General features: G+C 35.3%; 1 protein-coding gene across 3 annotated transcripts; it reads right to left on the bottom strand.

Annotated features, from left to right (window-relative positions):
- Nucleotides 1-1958: 1958 nt before the first annotated feature.
- On the bottom strand, nt 1959-27249 carry LOC140057041 (gamma-tubulin complex component 2-like). 3 transcript variants are annotated; one of them, XM_072102582.1, is made up of 18 exons: nt 27097-27249; nt 26478-26548; nt 25684-25851; nt 24567-24829; nt 24089-24258; nt 23040-23267; nt 22171-22370; nt 21570-21684; nt 20815-20989; nt 17888-18038; nt 17034-17213; nt 14775-14848; nt 14317-14423; nt 7350-7595; nt 6804-6947; nt 4367-4498; nt 3697-3949; nt 1959-3157 (listed from the first exon to the last, which is right to left on the bottom strand). In XM_072102582.1, exons 2-18 carry the CDS (start codon nt 26528-26530, stop codon nt 3072-3074), a joined length of 2745 nt encoding a protein of 914 aa, XP_071958683.1. In that variant the 5' UTR covers nt 26531-26548; nt 27097-27249; the 3' UTR covers nt 1959-3071. The 3 variants fall into 3 exon arrangements, with proteins under 3 accessions (XP_071958683.1, XP_071958684.1, XP_071958685.1); XM_072102583.1 differs by having other exon boundaries at nt 27068-27249; XM_072102584.1 differs by lacking the exon at nt 27097-27249 and having other exon boundaries at nt 26504-26538.
- Between the last annotated feature and the right edge of the window lie 215 nt (nt 27250-27464).

Here is a 27464-nt window from a genome sequence, read left to right on the forward strand (position 1 = left end):
TGATATTCAGATAAAATTTTGTTATAATGACAATTATAGTGTACAACTAATATTTAAAATAATTCAATTCCTTAGTTGCAATTTAGGGAATCATATTTTTGTAAACTGGATGTCAAAATGCGTGTTCAATACCTACTTATAAACAATACAAATTGCATGGTACTATGGTAGTAAATATGGAGAAAGCCAGTAGTATTATAAAATTGTTATTTATACAAAGAATTAAAATTCTACAAATTCATATCGGTCTGGTAGAATGAACCATCATTTTTTTAGATTTGAAACCTAAAGTACGTTGGTTAATTGTAAAAAAGCATAAACAAATTAGTTATAATTTATTGGTTCTGTGATAAAGGTATACTTGATAAACCAGTCATTTAAAGTGTATGTTACTTAATGAATGTTTATGAGTTGGATATTAACTCGTGAAATATTCTCACCATCCAACTTTTATTTAATTATTGATTAATTGAATCATCGTCGAAGGCTGTGAAGCTAGGCTATTAAAAAAAGCGGTGCTCCAATTTTGGATGCGTAGTACTGCTATTAATTAAGCCCTATGGTTGACATATATTTTTATTTTTATAATGTCGTAATTGTTAAAAATTGAAATGTTGATTTATATTATTTATTTGTAAGCTATAATTGTGTTTAGTTTAATGCTTTTAGTTTATGTGGTGCTAACAAGAACACTCCAAGCTTATGTTTTTGCCATACAATTTTATAGTTTAAATATTTTTTGGCCATAAAATGATATTTTGTTATATAAATTAAGATATTAAAAAATGAAAACAGTCATGTTACAGCATAATGATTTTGTATTGCCTTGTGTTTGTTGCTTTGAATTTGAAACATAAATTACTTTACGTATCAATTGGTAATGGAAAGCATCATTATTCCAGCTGACTTTTATTTATCTATTATCAATGTAGTTTAAAATGCAGTAAACTCTCCCATTTCTAAAGCAATACTAATAATATTCTAGAAAGTCCTAGACAACAGCAAAGAGATGCGAACAGGACTAGGACTGCGCAAATGACTATGTGTTCAAAAATATTATTTAGTATATTTATAAAAATAATAAACTAAAATATTATGAACAAATAAAATGAATTTCTTGGTAAAAGCCTTTAATATTTTTGCATATAAGGATCGTATATTAAGAACGTGTTTTCGCTTTAATACAATTTAGCATGCTGCCATACAGTATGCTGCCATGCAACAAAATGTATCTTGCATTTTAACAAAACCAATTTTATTGACAAAATAGTTGAAAGTTGAAAATAATGATTTTGAAATCATTTTTGCTTTACCAAAAGTGAATAACTCTTTAAAATACAAAATGGTGTAATATTCAAAATTTAGTTTGATCAAATTAAGACTAAAATGGTCAAAAGAATGATGTAGTAATGTATAGACAACAGACACAACATTAAAGCTGATTGCTACTCTTTGAATTCCTCTGCTAGAAAATATATGCATAACTCTTAAGTTTCCGATTTATTTTTATAGACATTGTAGGGTTTGAAGTAAAAAACTAAAGGGAATGTGAATGAGGTAGACACATTCTCCAGGACACGTACCAATGATTGTATTAATTTAATAAATTTTAAAAACCGGGCTTTCATTAACGAAAGCGGTTGATGATTCATCATTTTTTTAGGATATTAATCAATTAGTTTGCTTAGTACACTCACTTTTCAGGGGCGGATCCAGGGTGTGCACTCCCCTTTTGACAATTAAAATCAACCCATGAGCTACTTTGGACAGACTATTAATATTGTATGTTATTGTTAGTGTATATAGACCCTGTTTATTCAATTCTGGATCTGCCCAGGTTTTTCCGAATCAAACCATCTATGGTTGAGGCTCTGTCTGTGTGTGACTCCTTCCTCTCTGTGACGTGAGCGCATATTCAACAACACAATCAATAATTTATACAGGAAAACATGCACAGGACTATTTTAAATCTTTATTAAAGCATTGCTTATATACATTTTTAGTGTTTGACACTAAAAAAAACAATAAAACAAGCACTTTATACAGACTGCAGTTCAGATAATTTTCAAAATACAAATCTCACAAAATATTTACTTTTAAGTAATAAACTATTCATAAAACTTGATAATGAACAGATTTGCATGGTGTTGACCTACAGTACATCAAATAGCTCTCCATGTTTAAAGTTACATAGTTTATTTTCAATATCTAGCTTAACTTTAAACAATGGATAGCACTAGTTTAGCACTAGTTATAATTAACCAAAACAATTATACATATATACATAATTTTATTTCAGATTTCGATTCAGAATCAGATAGTGGTCTTTTTAAATAGGCTAACTAAATTTGATTGAAGATGGGAGAGGCAGATTAACTGAATAAAAGTTTTCTTTAAAACAGTGGGTGATTTATAAAACAAATAATGTATTTGTTAAATGGGAATAGTACTTTATTTGACTCGGATGGTCGTTGTCAAAAAGAACAGTCAATCTTTCAATCTATGGAAAATATTCTTCCAATTCAACTGAAACATTCTCAATATTTGTGTACCATTGTAGTGTTTGCCTAAAGCAGGTTTTGTCTGTAAGATTTAGCATTTAAATTGGCTCCAACTTGTATTCAAAATGGTGTAAAAAAAATAAATGACAATGTTTTGAATGGCTAGGCCTGTAAGTTTTATTCATCACTTGTCTAGTAGTGGTACAAGAGGCAATGCCTAGTCTAACTTACTGGCAATCACCTAGGATTCGGTACCTCTCTTAATTGTCCGGAATTGATTTCTATATTGGGAATACACTGCATTTCTTCGTAGTCTTGAGACTGCTTAACACAAGCAAAGGGTATCTTTAAGGGGGTGAAGCTCATTAGCATCACCTAGTTTAGTAATGTTTTTATTTCTTTTATACAGTACATGATTCAAGTAAGGTATTGTATGGACTATTATCTACACTTTACATCTTTCTATTTACATACCACTTTTGTTTGCATAGTGTTTATTCATAACCTTTTAACAATACATGTTCACTGTAATTTAGAAAATCAGTTAATATGAAAAAAAATTAAATGTAGCTAAGAACCTTTAGTTGACCTTCGACCTTCATCCAATGATATAGTTGGAAGTTTTATAGAGGCACCTTTCAATAATGATGAGATGGCTAAAAAGTAATGGAAGAAAGAAAACATTACTTAGTAACGAGTACAAAACATTTAACCTTTGTTCTTCTTAATGTAAAATGCAAAGCTTTGAAATCTAAACAAACAAAAATGAAAGCACATTTAAAAGAAAGTATTTATATAAGTAATTGTTCTTGATACAATAATGAGATAATAATATTCGTTTAATTGTTTTGGTTCAATGGTTTCATTTTCAAATTTGGATAATGAGGAAGTCTTTTAAATGTACATATATGTGATATACCCCTCTTGTAATTCTGTATAAACTAGGAGTAAGACCAATAATACTATTTGTATATTATTTATTATTAAATAACACCTAAATAGATTCCTGTTATTTGATTGTGGGTCATATGATTAATTAAGTGCCCTATTTTTACGCTAAAGGTCCTGCTCACTGAAGACACTCTAGCAAACAAACCATTTACTTTTATCCCACTATCTCCCCAACCCGCCCCCCCCCCACCTCCCCCACAAAACGTTCCACTGGCCCAGCGTTATTTTGGCAAATTCCACATACCTTCATCTCCACGTTTGGGATCTTCACATGTGCTCCTCTCCAAAGCTAGGTCTTCCAACTGATGTGTGTAGAAACCATTAAAGTCCAGACGGTGGATGATGTTCATCATATTGTGCTCGCAATTGGTGGTACTGTAGATGCTTAGCTTATCTAGTAGCTCAATCAGTAAAGTTGAGAAATTGGTGTCAAAGTTAGAAATCGTACGTTTGAACTCTTCACTGGCGATCAACTGATCTACATGCTCATTTACAACCTGTGTGAAAGGCACAAAAAAGTATATTATACCAAAAGAGATTATCGTATATATCTAATATGGCTGTACCAATTGGTCAATCACATACACCAGTTTGAAGTCACATCTCATACTTAGTCATGCACTACTGTCATGGTTGGTTGAATGGTAGGTAGGAATGTTTCAGTGAAGGAAGAAAGGATAGTGGAAAGTGGAAGAAGGCTTGCTAGAATTGTAAGAGAAGCTGTGAACAAAGCATGTATATGGCTAGCCAGTTTAATTGCTGTACAGCATCTTGTGAACTGTTCATTTTGTCTGGACTTTGTTTGGTTTTTATATTTTAGGTTATTATTTTTATATACTGAAAATAATATTTATATTATAAATTCTTTATACACCATTACACAAATTCTTGGTAGACAATACATACAAACTGACCTTAGTTGTAGTTTGTTTCTTTGCTTTGGATTCATCTGTGTCTTTAGATCCTTTTCTATCTTTTCTTCGTGTAGACTCTGTAGTTGACAACTGAGCTACCTGAGCTTCAACATTCATACTTTGAGTGAATCGCTGTAAAAAATGTACTTTATATTAAAAATATGGAAGATGTGAAAAATGAGAATAGAATCTTAATGCAGACACTCCTCTGAACACAGACACTCCCTTGAACACAGACATCCTAATATGGACACTAACCCTATAATATGGACACTAACCCTATAATATGGACACTAACCCTATAATATGGACACTAACCCTAATACAGGCACTCACCTCAATATAAACACTCAACTTAATATAGACACTCGCCTTAATATGGACATGCACCCTATTATGGGCACTCACCTCAATATAGACACTTACCTCAATATTGACAGTCACCTCAATATAGACACTCACCTCAATATAAGCACTCAACTTAATATAGACACTCGCCTTAATATGGACATGCACCCTATTATGGACACTCACCCTAATACAGGCATTCACCTCAATATAGACACTCACCTCAATATAGACACTTACCTCAATATTGACAGTCACCCTAATATGGACACTCGCCTCAATATAGACAATCACCTCAATATAAACACTCACCTTACTGGGGTAGCACTAACATTTCATTTTGTTTAGCCATTTGGCGAAAGTCAAAAAATTTTTTTTAGACAAATCAGTTTATCTATAGCCAAAATGGCTAAAGTCAAATTTTTTTATTTAGCCAAATGAATCGGTTTTTAGCCAAAATTTAAAATTGTTGAAATATAATGGTAAAAACATTTTAGTCAATTTATCTATGTCAACAGGTCTATACACTGTTCCCTGAACATTTTTGTAAGGCATTGAGATAAAAGAACCATACCTAAATCACTGTATGATTAAAAAAAATAATATTCTTTTTGTATTTTTTTTACATGATCAAAACAATTGTTCAAATTGTTTTTAATCATACAGCATTCATACAGTTATCAATTTAATAAGAAACATTTTACATTTTTCTGAAATCCCCTGAACGCTATGTTACTTTTGTTTTTTACGCTTGGCTGGTCATGTTTGTGTGTGACGGCTTCCATCGCGTACCAGGCGAAAATCGTGTCCTAGACTTCACAGTCACTCAGCATCACCGCCGCGCAGCGGGTTAATGTTTTTAAATTGGGTATGCTCAAGAGGTGCGAAAGTGCAAAACCGCCGGCCTAGGCCTACAAAATCATGTACAACAACGGTATATCGTAGGCTATGCTAAAAATATTGTGGAAAATTCCTAGCAAACGAACACTCGTATCGTTGTTGAACGTAAGATAATATAGGCCAAAGCACAGAGTACACGTCTTTCCATCCCTCAAGGCTGCGCCGAAGCGTTTCTGGCAGGGCGAGAAATTTATCCCGATTATTATTTATTTACACAACAACACAGAAGCCGGCGGCCGGCCCCGCTCAGATGCACGTGTGTGTTTAGCTAAATCCCTGTTAGACTCTACCATTTCCCGCATGTTGTTTTGTTTACACTGACGCACGAGGGAAGTTTATTACGGGTAAAATATGAAACTACATTAAATTGAAAGACTCTAAAATGCATAACGCATACATTTTTGATTTTGATAAGATTAAATTCATCGAAGATACTATAACGTTTCTTTTTAATCTGAAAAGTACACCCCTATCGAAAAATAGACAATCCCGGTAATTAGCCGACCGTCGGCTACGTAGTCGTTTGTGCAGCGCACAACACATGATAGTTTGGGTAGACTTCATCATCCATGTGTCGTGTAACGTCTGTCTCTCTGTGCAGTCTACCTCTGCTATCTCCATCTTTTTGAAATAACAAAGAGACGCCTGGTACAACGAAACAAGTTGACGAAAAATGGAGCTTGAAGTAAACAACGTGATAACGAACAAAATAAATGCTTGGAGATCGACAAATGGACCTTTTAGTTGGACTTTATGCTTTTGCCAAAATGATTATTTAATTATCTATTTTATCATATGTCATCGCCAAAATGGCTAAAGTAGCCGTTTTATTTTTCGCCAATCTGGAACCGTTTTCGCCCATGGTGACTTGGCGATCGGCCAGTGCGAGCCCAGCCTTAATATAGACACTCACCTTAATATGGACATGCACCCTATTATCATTATGGACACTCACCTTAATACAGGCACTCACCATAATATGGACACTCACCTCAATATGGACACTCACCTCAATATGGACACTCACCTCAATATGGGCACTCACCTCAATATGGACACTCACCTCAATATGGACACTCACCTTAATATAGACACTCCAATTAATATGTACATGCACCGTATTACAGACACTCACCCTGATACAGGCACTCACCTCAATATAGACACTCACCTCAATATAGACACTCACCTGAATGCAGTTGCTGAAGGTAACACAAACAAGCATGAGTTTACTGACTATCTTGAGTAAATCAGGATTTGTTAGCATACAGTCTTTCAAACACTTGTCCAAGAAGTCTGTGTGATGTTCTAAGACATCATCAATATTAGACACCTAAGCAAGAAGATATTGCACAAATTATTATCAGCCAAGGTGGCTAGATGATTCAATTGGGAGTGGAATACACAATAAAAAAATAATTCTGGAATATTCTAATGACAGAAATAATGTTGAATTGATGAATCCTATCATGATGTCATATGTTACACTTTTTTAGATTTTTAATAGAGGGTTAACGCAGGGCATGCTCAAAAACATAGGTTGTGATATCGTCCAAACCATGAGGTAAGTCAATAAAATGTTGTTAGAGGATCTTGATCACAAATACACATTTATGTAAGAATCTTCATTCATGATTACTTATACTTATTTATACTTGATTGTATTTTGAATGAATAAATTATCCAAACATTTTTTTCTAAACACAATATAGAAATATAGTATATTTTAACTTACACTTCTAAAATTCTCCAACATCAATAACCAATTGGGTTCAATGACCTCAAACATCATGTAGTACTGGAGATTCTGAACAAGATGCAACATTCGCTGACGGAGAGCAAACCCTGCTGCGTACCACTTCGAAGAATGCAGAGAGAACTTCTTGGCACTCTTGTTGCTAAGCCAAACACTGCATATGGTACGTTCAACATGCTTGCAATAGAACAGATGACGAAATAACATCTGGTATTTTGTCAATGCCTGTAAAAGCAATAACAAAAATGATCATCAATAGCGGATCTACTCCACAATATTTTGTAATAATAGTTTACAGCCACAGGTATGTTGTAAAACAAATAATGAATGTTTATGAGTGGAATGGAGAGAAAATGTTAAGTCTAAAGTTTTTTAACTGGTCTACTCAAAAGGCATACCGTAAATCTTCTAATAGTAACCCCCTTCTAATGGTAACCCACCTTATAAGTCAATCTATAATAATAACCCACTAGTCTAATAGTAACCCCCTTCTAATAGTAACCCACACTCTAATAGTAACCCCCTTCTAATAGTAACCCACACTCTAATAGTAACCCCCTTCTAATAGTAACCCACACTCTAATAGTAACCCACACTCTAATAGTAACCCACACTCTAATAGTAACCCACACTCTAATTATAACCCACACTCTAATTGTAACCCACTACTCTAATTGTAACCCACACTCTAATAGTAACCCCCTTCTAATTATAACCCCCTTCTAATTATAACCCCCTTCTAATTATAACCCCCTTCTAATTATAACCCCCTTCTAATAGTAACCCACACTCTAATAGTAACCCCCTTCTAATAGTAACCCACACTCTAATAGTAACCCCCTTCTAATAGTAACCCACACTCTAATAGTAACCCACACTCTAATAGTAACCCACACTCTAATAGTAACCCACACTCTAATTATAACCCACACTCTAATTGTAACCCACACTCTAATTGTAACCCACTACTCTAATTGTAACCCCCTTCTAATTATAACCCCCTTCTAATTATAACCCCCTTCTAATTATAACCCCCTTCTAATTATAACCCCCTTCTAATTATAACCCCCTTCTAATTATAACCCCCTTCTAATTATAACCCCCTTCTAATAGTAACCCACACTCTAATAGTAACCCACACTCTAATAGTAACCCACACTCTAATAGTAACCCACACTCTAATAGTAACCCACACTCTAATTATAACCCACACTCTAATTGTAACCCACTACTCTAATTGTAACCCACTACTCTAATTGTAACCCACTACTCTAATTGTAACCCACACTCTAATAGTAACCCCCTTCTAATTATAACCCCCTTCTAATTATAACCCCTTCTAATTATAACCCCCTTCTAATTATAACCCCCTTCTAATAGTAACCCACACTCTAATAGTAACCCACACTCTAATAGTAACCCACACTCTAATAGTAACCCCCTTCTAATAGTAACCCACACTCTAATGGTAACCCCCTTCTAATAGTAACCCACACTCTAATAGTAACCCCCTTCTAATAGTAACCCACACTCTAATGGTAACCCCCTTCTAATAGTAACCCACACTCTAATAGTAACCTCCTTCTAATAGTAACCCACACTCTAATAGTAACCCCCTTCTAATAGTAACCCACACTCTAATAGTAACCCCCTTCTAATAGTAACTCCCTTCTAATAGTAACCCACACTCTAATAGTAACCCACCTTCTAATAGTAACCCACACTCTAATAGTAACCCACACTCTAATAGTAACCCACACTCTAATAGTAACCCACACTCTAATAGTAACCCACACTCTAATAGTAACCCACCTTCTAATAGTAACCCACACTCTAATAGTAGCCCCTTCTAATAGTAACCCCTTCTAATAGTAACCCCCACTCTAATAGTAACCCCCCTTCTAATAGTAACCCACACTCTAATAGTAACCCACCTTCTAATAGTAACCCACCCTCTAATAGTAACCCACACTCTAATAGTAACCCCCTTCTAATAGTAACCCCTTTCTAATAATAGTAACCCACACTCTAATAGTAACCCACACTCTAATAGTAACCCCCTTCTAATAGTAACCCACCTTCTAATAGTAACCCACACTCTAATAGTAACCCACCTTCTAATAGTAACCTACACTCTAATAGTAACCCCTTCTATTATAGTAACCCAGACTCTAATAGTAAACCCCTTCGAATAGTAAACCCCCCTTCTAATAGTAAACCCCCCTTCTAATAGTAACCCACACTCTAATAGTAACCCACACTCTAATAGTAACCCACACTCTTATAGTAACCCCCTTCTAATAGTAACCCACACTCTAATAGTAACCCACCTTATAAGTCAATCTATATATACTCTAATAGTAATGGGTTACTATTAGAGTCACACAAACTTATGATGCAGCCATATTTTGAAAATACGGAGATAATACATGTTGATCTCGGGAGTGGGGAAGGATTGAGTGTTTTTGAGTTTATAAAATAAAGTTTAAATTTGTTTATTCGTACTGCTTTAATATTTTGTTAAGAGTTGCTAGTGCCTAATTTAAGATTAGTAATAGTAACCAACTACTCTAATAGTAACCCCCCTTCTAATAGTAACCCACACTCTAATAGTAACCCACACTCTAATAGTAACCCCTTCTAATAGTAACCCACACTCTAATAGTAACCCACACTCTAATAGTAACCCACACTCTAATAGTAACCCACACTCTAATAGTAACCCACACTCTAATAGTAACCCACACTCTAATAGTAACCCCCACTCTAATAGTAACCCCCACTCTAATAGTAACCCCCACTCTAATAGTAACCCACACTCTAATAGTAACCCACACTCTAATAGTAACCCACACTCTAATAGTAACCCCTTCTAATAGTAACCCACACTCTAATAGTAACCCACACTCTAATAGTAACCCACACTCTAATAGTAACCCCTTCTAATAGTAACTAACCCACACTCTAATAGTAACCAACACTCTAATAGTAACCCCCTTCTAATAGTAACCCACACTCTAATAGTAACCCACACTCGAATAGTAACCCACACTCTAATAGTAACCCCCTTCTAATAGTAACCCACACTCGAATAGTAACCCACCTTCTAATAGTAACCCCTTCTAATAGTAACCCACACTCTAATGGTAACCCCCTTCTAATAGTAACCCACACTCTAATAGTAACCTCCTTCTAATAGTAACCCACACTCTAATAGTAACCCCCTTCTAATAGTAACCCACACTCTAATAGTAACCCCCTTCTAATAGTAACTCCCTTCTAATAGTAACCCACACTCTAATAGTAACCCACCTTCTAATAGTAACCCACACTCTAATAGTAACCCACACTCTAATAGTAACCCACACTCTAATAGTAACCCACACTCTAATAGTAACCCACCTTCTAATAGTAACCCACACTCTAATAGTAGCCCCTTCTAATAGTAACCCTTCTAATAGTAACCCCCACTCTAATAGTAACCCCCACTCTAATAGTAACCCCCCTTCTAATAGTAACCCACACTCTAATAGTAACCCACCCTCTAATAGTAACCCACACTCTAATAGTAACCCCCTTCTAATAGTAACCCCCTTCTAATAGTAACCCCTTTCTAATAATAGTAACCCACACTCTAATAGTAACCCCCTTCTAATAGTAACCCACCTTCTAATAGTAACCCACACTCTAATAGTAACCCACCTTCTAATAGTAACCTACACTCTAATAGTAACCCCTTCTATTATAGTAACCCAGACTCTAATAGTAAACCCCTTCTAATAGTAAACCCCCCTTCTAATAGTAAACCCCCCTTCTAATAGTAACCCACACTCTAATAGTAACCCACACTCTTATAGTAACCCCCTTCTAATAGTAACCCACACTCTAATAGTAACCCACCTTATAAGTCAATCTATATATACTCTAATAGTAATGGGTTACTAAAGCCCCTTTCTCACAGAGTTGTGTGCCAGGAATATTGCGGGAATATACCATTACCATGCCGGTATGGTTTTCTGTGAGAACGGGTCGTCTTGGCATCATGCCGGCACCGACATGACCTGCTTTAGACCTAGTAATATTCTAGGGATATTCCCCGCAATGCCAGACGGGCATTCTGTGAGAACGTATTGCCGTTATATTCCGGGGTTCCCCGTCGAGGCTTTGACACCTTGCGCAGTCAAGTGTATCACTTTGGCGCCTATTCAATTCAATTAACAATAATAATGTCGAACTGGAGGGATAATGAGATAAGAGAGCTGCTTAAAATAAGGGGACAAGAAGAAATTTGTAGCATAATCTATATAGGCCACTAGGCTAGGCCATTAGCTCTTTGTTTGTTGGTGCCTGACCTTTCGTCGCCTTGTAACTTGTAGGCCTACAGCCTTCTAAGGTGTTTTACAGATTGCCGATGACGGCAAATTAATTGCTACACCTGTATAATATATGCACAATATACTGTACATAGCATGTATTGCATAAATATGCTATAAAGGAAGATAATAATCTGTAACTTAACATTCGCCGCCATATCATCGCTAGACAAAAATAATAACAATAAAGGACGCCCTCAATAATTATTTTGTCAGAGACTTTTTATTGGCCGAATATGCCCGACTCCTTTCTCACAGAAAGCCGGTATATACCGGTTATATTTCCGGCACGATAGTCCGATGAGAATGGGTATATGCCGGTAACGATACCGGCACGACGCCAGCACTGTACCGGTATATTGCAGGCACATCTGTGAGAAAGGGGCTTTAGAGTCACACAAACTTATGATGCAGCCATATTTTGAAAATACGGAGATAATACATGTTGATCTCGGGAGTGGGGAAGGATTGAGTGTTTTTGAGTTTATAAAATAAAGTTTAAATTTGTTTATTCGTACTGCTTTAATATTTTGTTAAGAGTTGCTAGTGCCTAATTTAAGATTAGTAATAGTAACCAACTACTCTAATAGTAACCCCCCTTCTAATAGTAACCCACACTCTAATAGTAACCCACACTCTAATAGTAACCCACACTCTAATAGTAACCCCTTCTAATAGTAACCCACACTCTAATAGTAACCCACACTCTAATAGTAACCCACACTCTAATAGTAACCCACACTCTAATAGTAACCCACACTCTAATAGTAACCCCCACTCTAATAGTAACCCCCACTCTAATAGTAACCCACACTCTAATAGTAACCCACACTCTAATAGTAACCCACACTCTAATAGTAACCCCTTCTAATAGTAGCCCACACTCTAATAGTAACCCACACTCTAATAGTAACCCCTTCTAATAGTAACTAACCCACACTCTAATAGTAACCAACACTCTAATAGTAACCCCCTTCTAATAGTAACCCACACTCTAATAGTAACCCACACTCGAATAGTAACCCACACTCTAATAGTAACCCCCTTCTAATAGTAACCCACACTCGAATAGTAACCCACCTTCTAATAGTAACCCACACTCTAATAGTAACCCACACTCTAATAGTAACCCACACTCGAATAGTAACCCACACTCGAATAGTAACCCACACTCTAATAGTAACTCCCCTTCTAATAGTAACCCACACTCTAATAGTAACCCCTCTTCAAATAGTAACCCACACTCTAATAGTAACTCCCCTTCTAATAGTAACCAACACTCTAATAGTAACCCCCTTCTAATAGTAACCCACACTCTAATAGTAACTCCCCTTCTAATAGTAACCCACACTCTAATGGTAACCCCCTTCTAATAGTAACCCACACTCTAATAGTAACCCCTCTTCAAATAGTAACCCACACTCTAATAGTAACTCCCCTTCTAATAGTAACCAACACTCTAATAGTAACCCCCTTCTAATAGTAACCCACACTCTAATAGTAACCCCTCTTCAAATAGTAACCCACACTCTAATAGTAACTCCCCTTCTAATAGTAACCAACACTCTAATAGTAACCCCCTTCTAATAGTAACCCACACTCTAATAGTAACTCCCCTTCTAATAGTAACCCACACTCTAATGGTAACCCCCTTCTAATAGTAACCCACACTCTAATAGTAACCCCTCTTCAAATAGTAACCCACACTCTAATAGTAACTCCCCTTCTAATAGTAACCAACACTCTAATAGTAACCCCCTTCTAATAGTAACCCACACTCTAATAGTAACTCCCCTTCTAATAGTAACCCACACTCTAATAGTAACCCCCTTCTAATAGTAACCCACACTCTAATAGTAACCCACACTCTAATAGTAACCCACACTCTAATAGTAACCCCTCTTCTAATAGTAACCCCTCTTCTAATAGTAACCCACCCTAAAATACAATCAAAGAATAATAACCAAGGGTTACAATTAGAAGATTTACGGTATGCTGTAGTCAAGTAATAATAAAATAATGAATATTTATATTTGCCCGCCTTGTTAAATAAGTCAATCTTCCAACTTAAAATTTTCTCTCCATTTCACACATTATTGTTTTACAACATATATTCTCAGCATCCACTCAACATTTATTATTTGTATAATATTTCACAATTCTCAAAACTATATGCATCACGATGCACTGAACAAAATGATCAACTAACGCTCTACTCCATTATCCAACTTTATGTGACAAAAATATGGTAGTGATTTGTATGATTTATTTCTTTTTTATTTTTAAATGCGCCTTGAGCACTCTGGAGTGGTATGTGCGCTATAAAAATCTTATTATTATATTATTATTATAGTGATATGTCTTCATCATGTCCATGTATGTATTTGCATTGATACCATTATTAACATTGACATTTGAAGTATGACAATCCTCATTGTGACCTTTATTAAACTAATTAGTCATGGTAACAGAGTACAGCTATATAATGTAAGTCAAAAAATCATTATGACGATGATTGAGGTACTACACTCTGAGACAGAGTACAAGATTAGGTAGCATGAATTCCATCTTACCTTTCTACTCAAAATAAGTGATTCAGGCCACCTTACAATGTAATCAAATGAGAATGCCTCAAGACCAGATATATGGATTTCAGTAGGGTCCATCTCTTGAAAGACAACTAACAGTAAAAACAAACAAGCCAATATTATATATTATTAAAACATTTTTCAATACATAATTATTTACAATGTTTTAAAGCAGCCGAAAATTATTTCCTATGAACAGTGTATCTGATCACATTCTGCCAATCTCATACACTATGACACAGGCTATCCTGGATAAAGAATATTTCTGAGAAAAAACTATCTATGCCTCAAACAAGATTTATTTTTATAAATATAAAACGTACCAAAAATCTTGTATCAAGACATGGTTTGTTTCTCTTGAACTAGACTTTATCTAGGAAGACCATTTCAAAGCTTGAACCAACATGGCACTATGCTTGCTGAAAGATATACAAACCTCTAACCTTTTTCTTGTTTTGACTCAATAGATAGAATTCGCAATAGTTGGGTGATCAGATCGTAAGGTAGAAGAATTGGTCTGTAAAATAAAGGTTTGTAATAATAGCATGTTTTAAATCCTAATTTAGGATATAATTATCATGATTTTTCATTTGATCAAAGCAGCACAAGTTCATGCTTCAACAGGAGTAAGACATGTTTTGTGTGGAGCTTCTGGATTACTTACACTGCTGTATATGCTAATTTTCAGTGAATAAGTGATGCCGAAACAAAAGACGGCGAAGGCTGTTAAGCCTGTCGACCAAGCCAGCAATGTGAACTTGGACGATGAATGCACAGGCTTTGAAACGTATGTTCGTTCTACACTTAAATCGATGTTGGGTGAAAAAAGACAAATTAGACTTGATTTAAAGCTCAGGTACAGGCATGAATTTTAAATATAATATCTGGTTAATTATACATAAATCAAATATTTGTAACAGAAATCAAGACGAAAAAACATGAATTTCCCTTAATATGGCCAAATACAAAATTTTGCAAAATTCTTCCATACAAACCAGGAAGACCTTTTTTCAGTAGTTAGGTAGTTAACCTAATGTAATAACATGTCTTGTGACTCCCTAGAAGGTGAAAAAAGATGGTGGATATACGGTGGATAATTTTTGCTATAGCATGAAAATAAAAATTTGAAGTTGAATAAAAATTCCAGAAATGTAATATTCAAGTTATATTACCTATACTTAGTCAACTGATAAAATTTTTTATCACACTGTTTATTTTTCGTAGCTTTTTAAAATGCCTCTCTATTTACAAAATTTGTGTACAAAAGAATAGAGATTTTACTGTGTAATTTTAACTATCCCCCACTGATAAGAAAGTGCTTATTTTCAACAAGCTTGTGTAACACAAATAAAATCCCAAAAATTATGAAACATAGGGGAAACTATAGATCGATAATTATTGGAATGTATGATCAATAGAAATTTTTTGCCCGTACCTGGCCTTTAAAAGATAGTATTGATAGTCTCAGAGAATTTCAACAATTGAAAGTAACAACAAAGAAACCAAAAGCCAGGTTGAAGCTCTTTAAAGCAAGATCAGCAAAATAAAAGATGGCCTCAACCAATCTGAGCGTTTTTCATGAAGAAACAACATTTGACTTACCGGTTTTGAACAGGCTTCAAGGGAAAATTGTTTACTCTTGGCTGATGACCTGCTAGCTAAACACTTCACATTTGACTCTAAACCTAAACTCGAACGAACACATCGCGACGGAAGATCTCAAAACGGTAAGCCACCTCACATTCTGATCAAGTTTTATCTTACACGGGCACCACTGCTCAAGCCTCATAAAGTCATCTTCGTCAAAACTTAATTTTAAGGCACATATGAGGGACGCAACGACAAACAACATTGGGTAAAAAGGTTGTGAAGCAATAATGGGCTTTTCAATCTGGAAATAGATAATGATAACCAGAATGCAAGGGATGCAGAGATTAAGCATCAGATAATTCAAGGCGGCCGAAATAAAAAGGTTCGAAGACAAGCTCTACATAAGGACTGGGATGGGTTTGCAAAGGTGCAAGATTTGCCAATTAATAAGAGCGAAGAATCAGATTGATCGACTTGATTTTGCAGTGAAATGTATAAGAAATGCCGAACAGTTCAAATGCGTTATCTTTACTGGCGAGTGTACAATTGAACTTGAATTGAACAACCAAAATTGAAACCTAGGGCCAAACATCCAACAAAAGTACATGTATGGGCAGCAATTTCTACAGAGGGAGCGACGTCAATCATCATATTTGACGTTATAATGAGGAAAGAATTTTATGTGGACACAATATTAGATAAAGTATTACCTCCGTTTCATGACGGAAAAATATACTTCGCGTTACTCTGCCGATTATTTCAAAAGAGAAAACATATATTGGTGGGAAACCCTGGCGGAGTCACCAGACCTTAATCCAATCAAATTAATTAATCATTTCATGTTTTTGCAAGTATACATTTTTTTTAATAGTACAATACAAAAAAAAATGTATGTATGGAATGAATGATAAAATGAAAGAAACTATTGTAACACTAGTCTGTACTGCCGTGTAAATGCATGAAAAGGGGATATGCAGTGATTAGCCACATATGAAACTATGTATGCTAATTAGGTACAAGCTTTGATTGAATAAAAGCACAACAGTTACTGCATTTCAATCTATTACAACCCAACCTCCACACAGCCTAAGAATGAATTAAAGAATACCTACTTGAGGTCATCTTTGAAAGGATCTGCATTTGCTTCACTGGTTCTGATGGCCAATTCCACCAGAGACTCCAACCTTGATGGCATTATTTCTTCCATGCCTTTCTTCATTTCATCTTCTGTGATGTCCATAAAGTGAACAAAGAAATCACCTTGCTCCATCAGGAAATATCGCTTGATGGATCTAAATACAAGAGATAATCCAGAATTACATACTTGAGATGCAGAAATGAGGAATGCTAGAGTAAATGGCATAAAAAATTATCAGAATTTACCTGGGTAAATGATGAATTCGGCATTAAGCCAATCAGAAAAATATACCAGTTAAAACAATCCACGTTCATTTTCCTCTTGCACTGTAAAAGGCTTCGATTTCCCACCTTTTTATACTGTTTTATTATGGCTTGGGATTGATTTTAAAATTTAATTTATTTATTTGACCAATAAACCATAATATAAAATATACAGAGATGGAAAAATGAAAATAAAAAATTATATTTTGTTCATAATTCACCCAACAAGGGCCAGTGTTTGATTCACAGAGCACGAGAACAGGATCAAACAACCCCCTAAATCGGTGACATCATAATTGATTTAAATCACCACCCACACTTAAAAGTTATTTGGGTATGGTGTTTGTTGAGTAGAGTCTAGGCCTTTGACAAATTAAAATTGTTTTTCGCTTTTTATAAAAAGGTGTTGTGTAATCCCTCTGGTTAATAATGGAATAATCCTTTTAGTGGTCCGAGTTAATAGAATAAAACTCAGGTCTTGAAATTGAGTTTTCTCGATCTAGAAAGGGTGGATTCTGGGTTTTCCAGAAACTTCTTTCTAGAAACTTAAATAAAAATGGCATACCTGAGCCTTGCCATTAACTCTCGTTCTTGCATGAGTAGATCAATCAGTTCTTGACTGGCATGACTAAAAGTCTTCTCAATCTGATCAACATACTCACGCTCATTTAATGTGTACAAAATTTCTTCAGCAATAGGACATGCTGGACTGCGCCCTGAAATAATGTTTAAACAATTATCTGTCAATCGTTAAAATCACTAATATTTAAACGACGTTTATAAAAGGCTGACCGAAAAAGGGTGGGCTTTCTTTTTATTTGGCAAGCAATAAAAAAATATATCTTTCATTTCTTTTTGGAATAATTATCAATCAATCAATCAATCAATCGTTCGATTTATATAGCGCCATTCCAACATTCATTGCTCATGGCGCTGTAAAAAATCAGAAAAGGTGAGTTTTGAGTAGTGACTTAAAGTGACTCAATAATGATGTGTGTTTAATGTTCAATGGTAGGTGGTTCCAGAGCCTAGGTCCAGCAACACTGAAAGTTCGATCTCCCCAACTATGTTTGCTCCTTGGAATGTCCAGTAGCACCTGATGACTAGATCTTAGTTCTCGCTTTCCCTTCTTGACTGTCAACAATTCTGAGAGATATTTTGGAGCGCAACTATTTAGGCATCGGAACACCAGCAGCAGGATCTTAAATTTAACACGTGACTCCATGGGTAGCCAATTTAACTCTTTGAACAATGGTGTGACGTGATCATACTTCTTGGCACACATCACCAAGCGAGCTGCCCAATTTTGCACCTTCTGGAGAGTCCGCAACTGCTTCTTTGGCAGACCATACAGCAGGGAATTTCCCATATCAAGCCGACTGGTAACAAAAGCATGTACAATCTGCTCTGTTGCACAATGGTTCAAGTAACGTCTGATCTTGGCGATGTTACATAAATGGAAAATAGCAGATCGGCAGATTTTGTTGATATGTGATTCCATGGTCATTTTACAATCAAGTTGTACACCAAGGTTACGAACTTCTGATGATGGATTGACTAGTACGCCACCAATATGTAGGCCATCAAACCGGATCTTTTTTCTCTGCTGAACAGAACCAAATAGGATCACCTCGGTCTTTTTATCATTTAGCTTGAGGAAGTTGGAGCCCATCCATTTTCTAATCTCAGCAGTGCATGCTTCTAACCGTTTTACGGCGGACAGAAACTTGGTCTGGCAAGGCTTGACAGAAACGTAGATTTGTATATCATCTGCATAGAAATGATGACATAATCCGTGTCTTCGTATTGTTTCAGCAACTGGGGCAACATAGATGGAAAACAGCTGTGGTCCAAGCACCGAACCTTGTGGGACGCCACATAATAGAGGAAGGTCATCTGATGAAACATCACCAATGCAGACGGCCTGGGTTCTGTTCCTTAGATATGATGTGAACCAAGACAATGCTTGATCTCTTACCCCAATATCATGTGACAATCTATGAAGAAGCAGTGAGTGATCTACTGTGTCAAAAGCAGCCGATAAGTCTAGTAAAACTAGAATAACAAGTTCTTGATTATCTATTGATGTCAAAACGTCATTCTGAACACGTAGAAGCGCTGTCTCCACACTGTGGTTAGCTTTGTATGCTGATTGGTAAGTTTCATGGAGGTTGTGATTTGACAATGCTTAGAGAGTCTAACTGCAACAACACGCTCAATAAGCTTCGAAACAAAGGATAAATTTGAAACCGGTCTATAATTTTTAAGAACTTCTGGGTTGAGGCCAGTCTTCTTCAGCAAAGGCCGTACATGTGCTTTCTTTAAATTCTGCGGTACTGTGGATGCGATAAGTGAAAGATTAACTAATTTCATTAGCACTGGAACTATTACAGGAGCGCAATCCCTTAAAAGCCAAGTTGGAATAGGATCTAGCTCACAAGACTTTATCGGGGATGCCTTGATCAATTTCTCGATCTCCTCATCTGTGGTTGGTTCAAGAATAGACAGTTGACAGCTTAAAGGAGCCCTTGTACTAAATGTATGCGCATCTTGGAGAACAGATTGAGGAAATCCTGATCGAATTTTAGTGATCTTTTCATTAAAAAACTCTGAAAAACGTTCAGCAAGAATACTGGTTGATTTACAGGTAGGTAAGGGTGTCTTATTTCCTCTATGCAGTAACGTGTTTACAATTTTGAATAATTGCTTCTGGTCGCCTACAGCATTATTTACTAGAGCTGAGTGATATTCCAACTTTGCAGTATGAATATGCGATGATACACATTGGCGTTGATGTGTGTAAGCATACCAATCAGTTTCGAGACCTGTCTTACGCCATTTCCTCTCCAGCTGCCTTCTTACTTTTTTCTGTTTTCGTATCTCATCAGTATACCATGGAGTTTGCGGTCGAATAGTCACCAGACGTGACTTAGTTGGAGCAAGTTTATCTATGATTGAACGCAATGTAGAGTTGTACATACATATAGCATCATCAATGTCACATGGAAGAGATACAGTCAGTGTTAGTGGTAGTAACTCGCTGACAACAGAGTCGGCACAGAGATTCTTGTAGTTACGACTAGAAACTATTTTCTGAGTTGGCGGCGGTTTATTTAACTGTAACTTACAATGTACGGCTGAGTGGTCAGATATTCAATAATCAACTATTCGAAAATCATCTAGGCTTTGACCTATTGGATTTCTCTGTTGAGTTGAAATTGCATGAGTGATTTTTATATATCATTATTTTAAGATTTTCATCCAGTAGCACGTAATTTCACATTAACACAAATAATTAAAACCAAAAATATCTGATCAAGCCTCTTTTTCAATTGATGATTTGCTTGTTTTTTTTAGGCCTTACAGTGTAGAAAAAAAAAACATAAATGTGTGGAATACCCTGCGTATTGCAGCCTACTGTGCTGAATAGCGCACAGGTGTGGATGACACAAACAACAAATAATAATGGATAAAATAATGGTATTCATTTACCACACTGTCTGATGACATTGAGGTATTTTCCTGTGCTAAGTATCTTGTTTGCAACCGTCTCAAGGAAGACAGGAATTCTATCCCTACAAATGGTATAGCGTTGTTCCCAATACGCATCATTATACTCCCATTGCAATTTCTCTTTATGAACTGAATCGTTTTCTTCCACCATAAACTAAAAAAAAATATTTAAAAATATATAAGAATTCCTGTTTTTGATGTAGATATATCACAATAATTAATATTAGCTAAACAAATTAAACTACTGTACTATTTTCTCATTTCTCCCCCGGGTATAATCTGCATTTTTGGATCATTGGGTATAAGCCCACCCCCCAAACTTGACATAATTTCATGTTCAAGCGGGGTTGGCTTATAATCGCGTCAGTACGGTAGTAGTAATTTTTCATGTCTGGCTATGCTCACGATTTTTACTTTCCAAGTTGGGCCCTCTGTAAAATTGAATTTGGATTTTCATTAACAAGCTTAGAAATATAGTTTATCGTGTCCTCAACCACAGTAGCCCAGTACAGACTGAAACGATGACGCTGCAGAATTAATACAGCACTATACCAATGAAAAATAAACTTATTTTCTTCTTTCTCATATAATAAACTTTTTCTTCATCAATTTCAACAATTGTACAACAGTACAAATTGTACAGCATATTATAGTTTTCATCTCTTCTAATAAAAAGTTACTCATGCTGTAAACAAGTTTATGCTAATATGTATAAAAATTGACAATTTACCAACCTCACAATAGGGATCCCGTATAATTCCCTTGTAAATCCATTTTTCAAGTATCTCAAAGTATGGAACACATGCTGATTGGGTGAGGTAAAGGCACAGATCCTGAGCTTTGGCATCACTGTAAAATAATCACATGGAATTTGATACAAAAATAACATTTCAGGAATCATTAATGTTATTACATCTATACAAATGCAGCATAAATAGTTCCCAATGCATTATGGATTAAATGCCACTTTTCACATCTAGTAGTTTGATCTTTCGCAGGAATTGCAATGTTCAGGGTTAAAAAATAACCTCTAAATCACAGTGGCCGCATTTATACAAATTGAATATATCTTTAAAAAACACCTCTTTTTCAAAACTCAATATTGAGATTTGAACAAAAACAATCTACTGTTCAGACCATTTTTCTGTCAGAGAAAATAAAATTTCCTGAGAATTAGTGATCTGGTCTGTGCAAGTGTTTATTGCAATACTCCATTATGACCATTTTCTTGTAACGTTACATTTGTGGATACACACCAAGTGTTTTCAAAAGGAATTTTTTGGAGATAATTATTAAATCAATAACTTTTTAAAGTGAATTTATATTTTTAATTACCCAATCATTGCTGTTGTTTTCTCATGCAGTAAGCTTAGAACGGATCCACCTGAGCAAGCACCTCTCTCAATACAGCTTGCTATTGATGCTAGAACATCAAGTGTCTGCATACAAGGCTGCAGATAGAACCATAGCCTTTGAAGGGGCAGATTCTCTAACAAGTATTGGTATTCTAATTGAGCAATAAGGATGAAATATTCCTGGAAAAAAACAAAAGAATCTATATATTAATGCTACTAAATTGGTCACATAATTTTACGTATCTCCTCCGAAACCGCTGAATTGTACATGCTCACATTTGGTACACTAATGTTTCTTAATATGTCTTACATAATAGGTTTTATCACTTTCCTGAATTTTATGGATAAACACTTAAAAAAGGCAAAAAATAACAGTAATTAATTACACGTATCCCTGCAACATAATGTATTTCGAATTCACAATTAGCTCAGTGAGTAAAACCTGTGGCCATTGATATCAATGCTTAGTACAGTAGAGTTTGAATCCGCAAATGCTTGTTACATGTAACATTTTTACATACATTATTTAATAGAATATAGAGGCTGATATGAACTAAGTAAACAGGTGAAACCCAACCATGCCTGACAAAACATTGATCAGTACAGTTTAACAACTATTTCAAGAGTGGCAATTTTCTTGGTTTTGGTACACATAATTCTGGCCGTAGGCATAGTGGTGCATGACCGAGTAAGGCATGCAATGAAATTGAATTACTACAGCTACCATCTGATAGTAATGTTGCAATAAGTAATCATGTTTTAATCTTTTCTATATGAGTTTTTGACCTTTAAAATAAAATTAAATTTTGCTTAGAATTTCAAATTTATCAAAAATCAATAATACCTTACCTTAATCAGCGTCCTAATTGCTTTAGAGAGGGCATGGTTTACCACACCATACTCAAACGCCACTTTATCCTCAACGAATCTCATGATAGTGGAGTAGTTGGAACACATTGGTAAGATTCTATAAACTAGCTCTTGAAGCGAAACATCAAGTGTAGGGTCAACATTAAACTCGCGTGGTGTTGCACTACCTGGCGATGGTTTCACAAAAATGTAACGCCCCTCACTCCCCTAAATAATTTGATATCAATAATAAAATCAATACAAAATGATGCCATGACACCATCATAATTAACTCAAAAACAAGTCTTTTCCTTTACGTGTTAAAAATTTCAAATTCTGTTTAATCTCAAGTATGGATATAACATGCCATATGTGTGTAAAAATGTTTTCATATTATATTATTATATAATTATTATTAATAGAACTTGGACAAGATTAACTATTAGTATTGTTACTGTATGTTAGATGCTTGGTTCTAGGTCGATTTAGTTTTATGGGCAAATAAATGTGACAATCCATTAATTCTTCGAAAATATATGGCGTTTGATTTAAGTACAGGTTCACTAGTCAATGGACAGTATAACACAGGACAACCTAGGGCAGGCAGGCAAACATTTTGGGCTTCACTAGTCAATGGACAGTATAAGACATGACAACCTAGGGCAGGCAGGCAAACATTTTGGGCTTCACTAGTCAATGGACAGTATAAGACATGACAACCTAGGGCAGGCAGGCAAACAGTTTGGGCTTCACTAGTCAATGGACAGTATAAGACATGACAACCTAGGGCAGGCAGGCAAACATTTTGGGCTTCACTAGTCAATGGACAGTATAACACATGACAACCTAGGGCAGGCAGGCAAACAGTTTGGGCTTCACTAGTCAATGGACAGTATAACACATGACAACCTAGGGCAGGCAGGCAAACATTTTGGGCTTCACTAGTCAATGGACAGTATAAGACATGACAACCTAGGGCAGGCTGGCAAACATTTTGGGCTTTAAAGTATTTGATAATTACACAAACATTTTTTTTCTATAAAAGTTACCTTCAAAACCATGAGGAGATCTTGAACAATTGCTAACTCTTGTACAGCAAGTGGTTGATTACCAAGTGGAACACTAGTTTGCGTTGTACCCTTCGCAGATACCACAAACTCATCTGTCAAATGAGGGCGCTCATAGGCCCACGCAGGAATTACCGGTAGATTAATAGATGCTGAAATTGGAATCGAAATAACTTTTGCCATGACATATAGTAGTAACACCACAATATATGTTGGAACAAATTGTGGCAATTACCGTACTACTGAAGTACCTAAAAAAAATATTTCAATAGTGCCAGGCTACACATTTTGACCAATACAAACTATCGAACGGCTATTGAGCTGCTGTAAAATATCTTTTTGTTGACATAAGCATTGCTGATCTAGTGAGATGAGATTGTACAAGATCTGTTTTTGTAAAATGAAACAACAAAGTTTGAATAGATTGTACAGTATAATATATACATATTAAAACACATACAACTTTTCTTGGTTTGGCGTTCTCTCATCATCCTACGAAGGGACTCTGAAGTCTGTACTGGACTACTGGTGCTGGCAAATGATAGCAGCTGGTTTCTTAACTCTGACACTTCCCTGTCTGACATTTTGGATCCTGAATGGGGTAGTTGCATTTTATCCATTGGTGTTTCCATCTTCTTAGCATTTTTCTCCAGCGTTTTAACAACAGCTCTATCATCAGATATCTTTGAAAGAAGAGAGACAAGGACATCCAAGTCACGAACACTGCAAAACAAAGTTTATATTTTATTGTAAATATCTACAAAATAAAACAAGTATTTCAAATCTGTGCTGAAATCTTGCAAAATCTCTACAAATTCTGTATTTTATAATTCAATTCACATTTATTTACTCATCGTTTATAAATATAATTTCATAGCATAAATGATAGCAAGGATCCTGCATAGAAAAGTTTTTACTTCTGTTTTCGCAGGACCCTTTTACATAAAGTAATAATAATTTACATTAGAGTTGTTCATCATCTTAAAGCGATAGTGTTTTTCTAACATGATTATTTATACCTTTATTTTGCTTAAAAGAAGTTTATTACTTCCAGTACATGTGAATTCTTTCTTTATATGTTTAGTAAGTAAGTAATAAGATCGTGCAATAAGGTCTTAAAGTAATTTCTACAATTTATTGTAACAGAAATAAGCAGAGATGACATTTCCTTTGCCCCCATGCCCTTTTTTATTTTGAATAATTGCAATGCAAAAGATAGGACATTAAAGTTTAGCACTTCATTTTAGAATTGTTATCCTCTTTGCTTTTCTTATATCAAAATCTTGGATCCACCACTGTAACTTATTATTTAAGCCCCAATCTCCAGTAACTAATTAGGGAGCTATCGCTTTGGGATTGTCAGAAAGAGAAAAAAGGACAAAAAACTCTGCACATGCATAAAGCTCAGATTACACTCTGTTCCATTCTTTGTCCACTGTCCCAAAATAAAAACTCACTTGAATGAAATGCGACAGCCACAGCCACTGCAAACTTATTACAAGTTCACACAGAATTCTAGTCTCACAAAGATAACAGATTACTAAACATACTGTACAGGCCTATAAATGTACACTCACTTTTTAGATTTAAGTTCATCATATTTTTTTAGGAAATCATGAGGGGTTCTAGTGAATTCGGCAATTTTCCTTTTTGCTCCATGAACAGACACTTGAGTTGAGATGTATGGTGTTCTATTCTTTAACAATAAGTCTGTGAACACTTCAGGACCTTCATCTCCTTTGGTTCTATTAGGTAAAAGGCAATGCAGTAACAATGATTACAAATTGTAATGACTGAAAACAAAAATCAATAATGCTTAATCTATTATTATGTCATGTAAAAAAAGTGAAATTAAACTTACAGGGTGGATAAGCTATTTTTTATAATTTATCATGCTTATAAAGTGCTCATTTGAGGCTTCAGGAGTGGAGTTGAAAGAGTCATGAGTTACAACCCTGGCACTACAGTAGGTCAGGAATGAACCGTGGACCTTGGGATTGGAAGGCAAGCATATTAACCACTAAGCTACAGCTCCACTAAATTGTGTGTATACGGTAGAAATTTACAAACATTTGAATAAGGTAAGTCAACAAAACATACTTACGATAAACAACTTTTTACTTATAACAACAATTCTTAAAATATTACTGGCAGTAATGTATATTCTCTAAAAAGGTTTTATTGGTATTCGCAGCATTAATTTATATAAAATTAACCAACACTATAATATTTTTTATAAATTTGACTTGAACTAGATTGGTTTTAAAATAAAGAATTATGATGCGCTGCGTTTGCTGTGGTGCAAAAACTTACAAATAGCAGTACAATGACACAAGAAAGAATAATGTAACCCATACTTTTATATTCTTACCCCAAAAGTTTAATAAGTTCACTAACATGGTGATGCACACGAAACTCACTCATTCTAAGTATTATGAGGACCTAAAAATAACAAATTAAGGTACAATTGTTAAACACAATTATCTTTTTAAGATGAATTATATCCTGTAAAATAAAAAAATTTAATATAAAAATATTCACATGGCAAAAGCATACCTTTGCGCCATCAAATCATCGGTAAGTAAGTAAGCCAAAAAATTAGCTTAGGAGGTAATAGTTTGCATGGGTACAGTACGGTACGGGTTGGTTTGGGCATGGGTTAGCCAACAAAGTGGGTACGAGAGTTGCTGAGTTGACCAATTATTTGGGTACGAGTTAGTAAGTTAGCCAAGTTGGGTACGAGTTCAAATTGGTTTGGGTACGGGTTGACCAACACCCCTCTACTAGCCTAGCTATCTAGGCTAGCCGCTAGGAGTTAGTGCATACTTAGTACTAGAGAGGGGCCTAAAAAGCCCTATAATAGCTAGGCCTAGTAGGCCTAGGCTAGTAGGCTAGCCTAGGCCTAGTAGAGTAGGGCCTAGCTAGCCTAGTAGTTCAATTATAATAGGCCTAGTACTGCACTTTCGCACCCAATTTAAAACAGTATTCACCCGCTGCTAGTAGGAGTTAACTATTGCAAACCGCCGCAAACCTTGCTGGAAAAAAATGATATAGAAAGCCTGGGTGCCTTTGGAACAGAAAAAATCAAAACATTTTTTTTTTATTTTTCCCGCACACGACGTACAATTCTGTGCTGACCTCGCTTCATAACTCCAACATGACCTACTGACACAAAATGTTTTGATATTTTAAGCTTAGGACTGATATTTATTCATTTTATACCAATAATAATAAGAAAAATAATAAAATATGTTATGTCATTTTTTTTTTCGTATATAAAATGTATTCCAATTAATTATTTATATTCATAACTTGATTTATGTATTAATAATGCCTGCCACTTAATGTGAAATCGCCA

This window comes from Antedon mediterranea, chromosome 8 (assembly GCF_964355755.1).
Source record: "Antedon mediterranea chromosome 8, ecAntMedi1.1, whole genome shotgun sequence".
NCBI classification, from domain to species: domain Eukaryota; kingdom Metazoa; phylum Echinodermata; class Crinoidea; order Comatulida; family Antedonidae; genus Antedon; species Antedon mediterranea.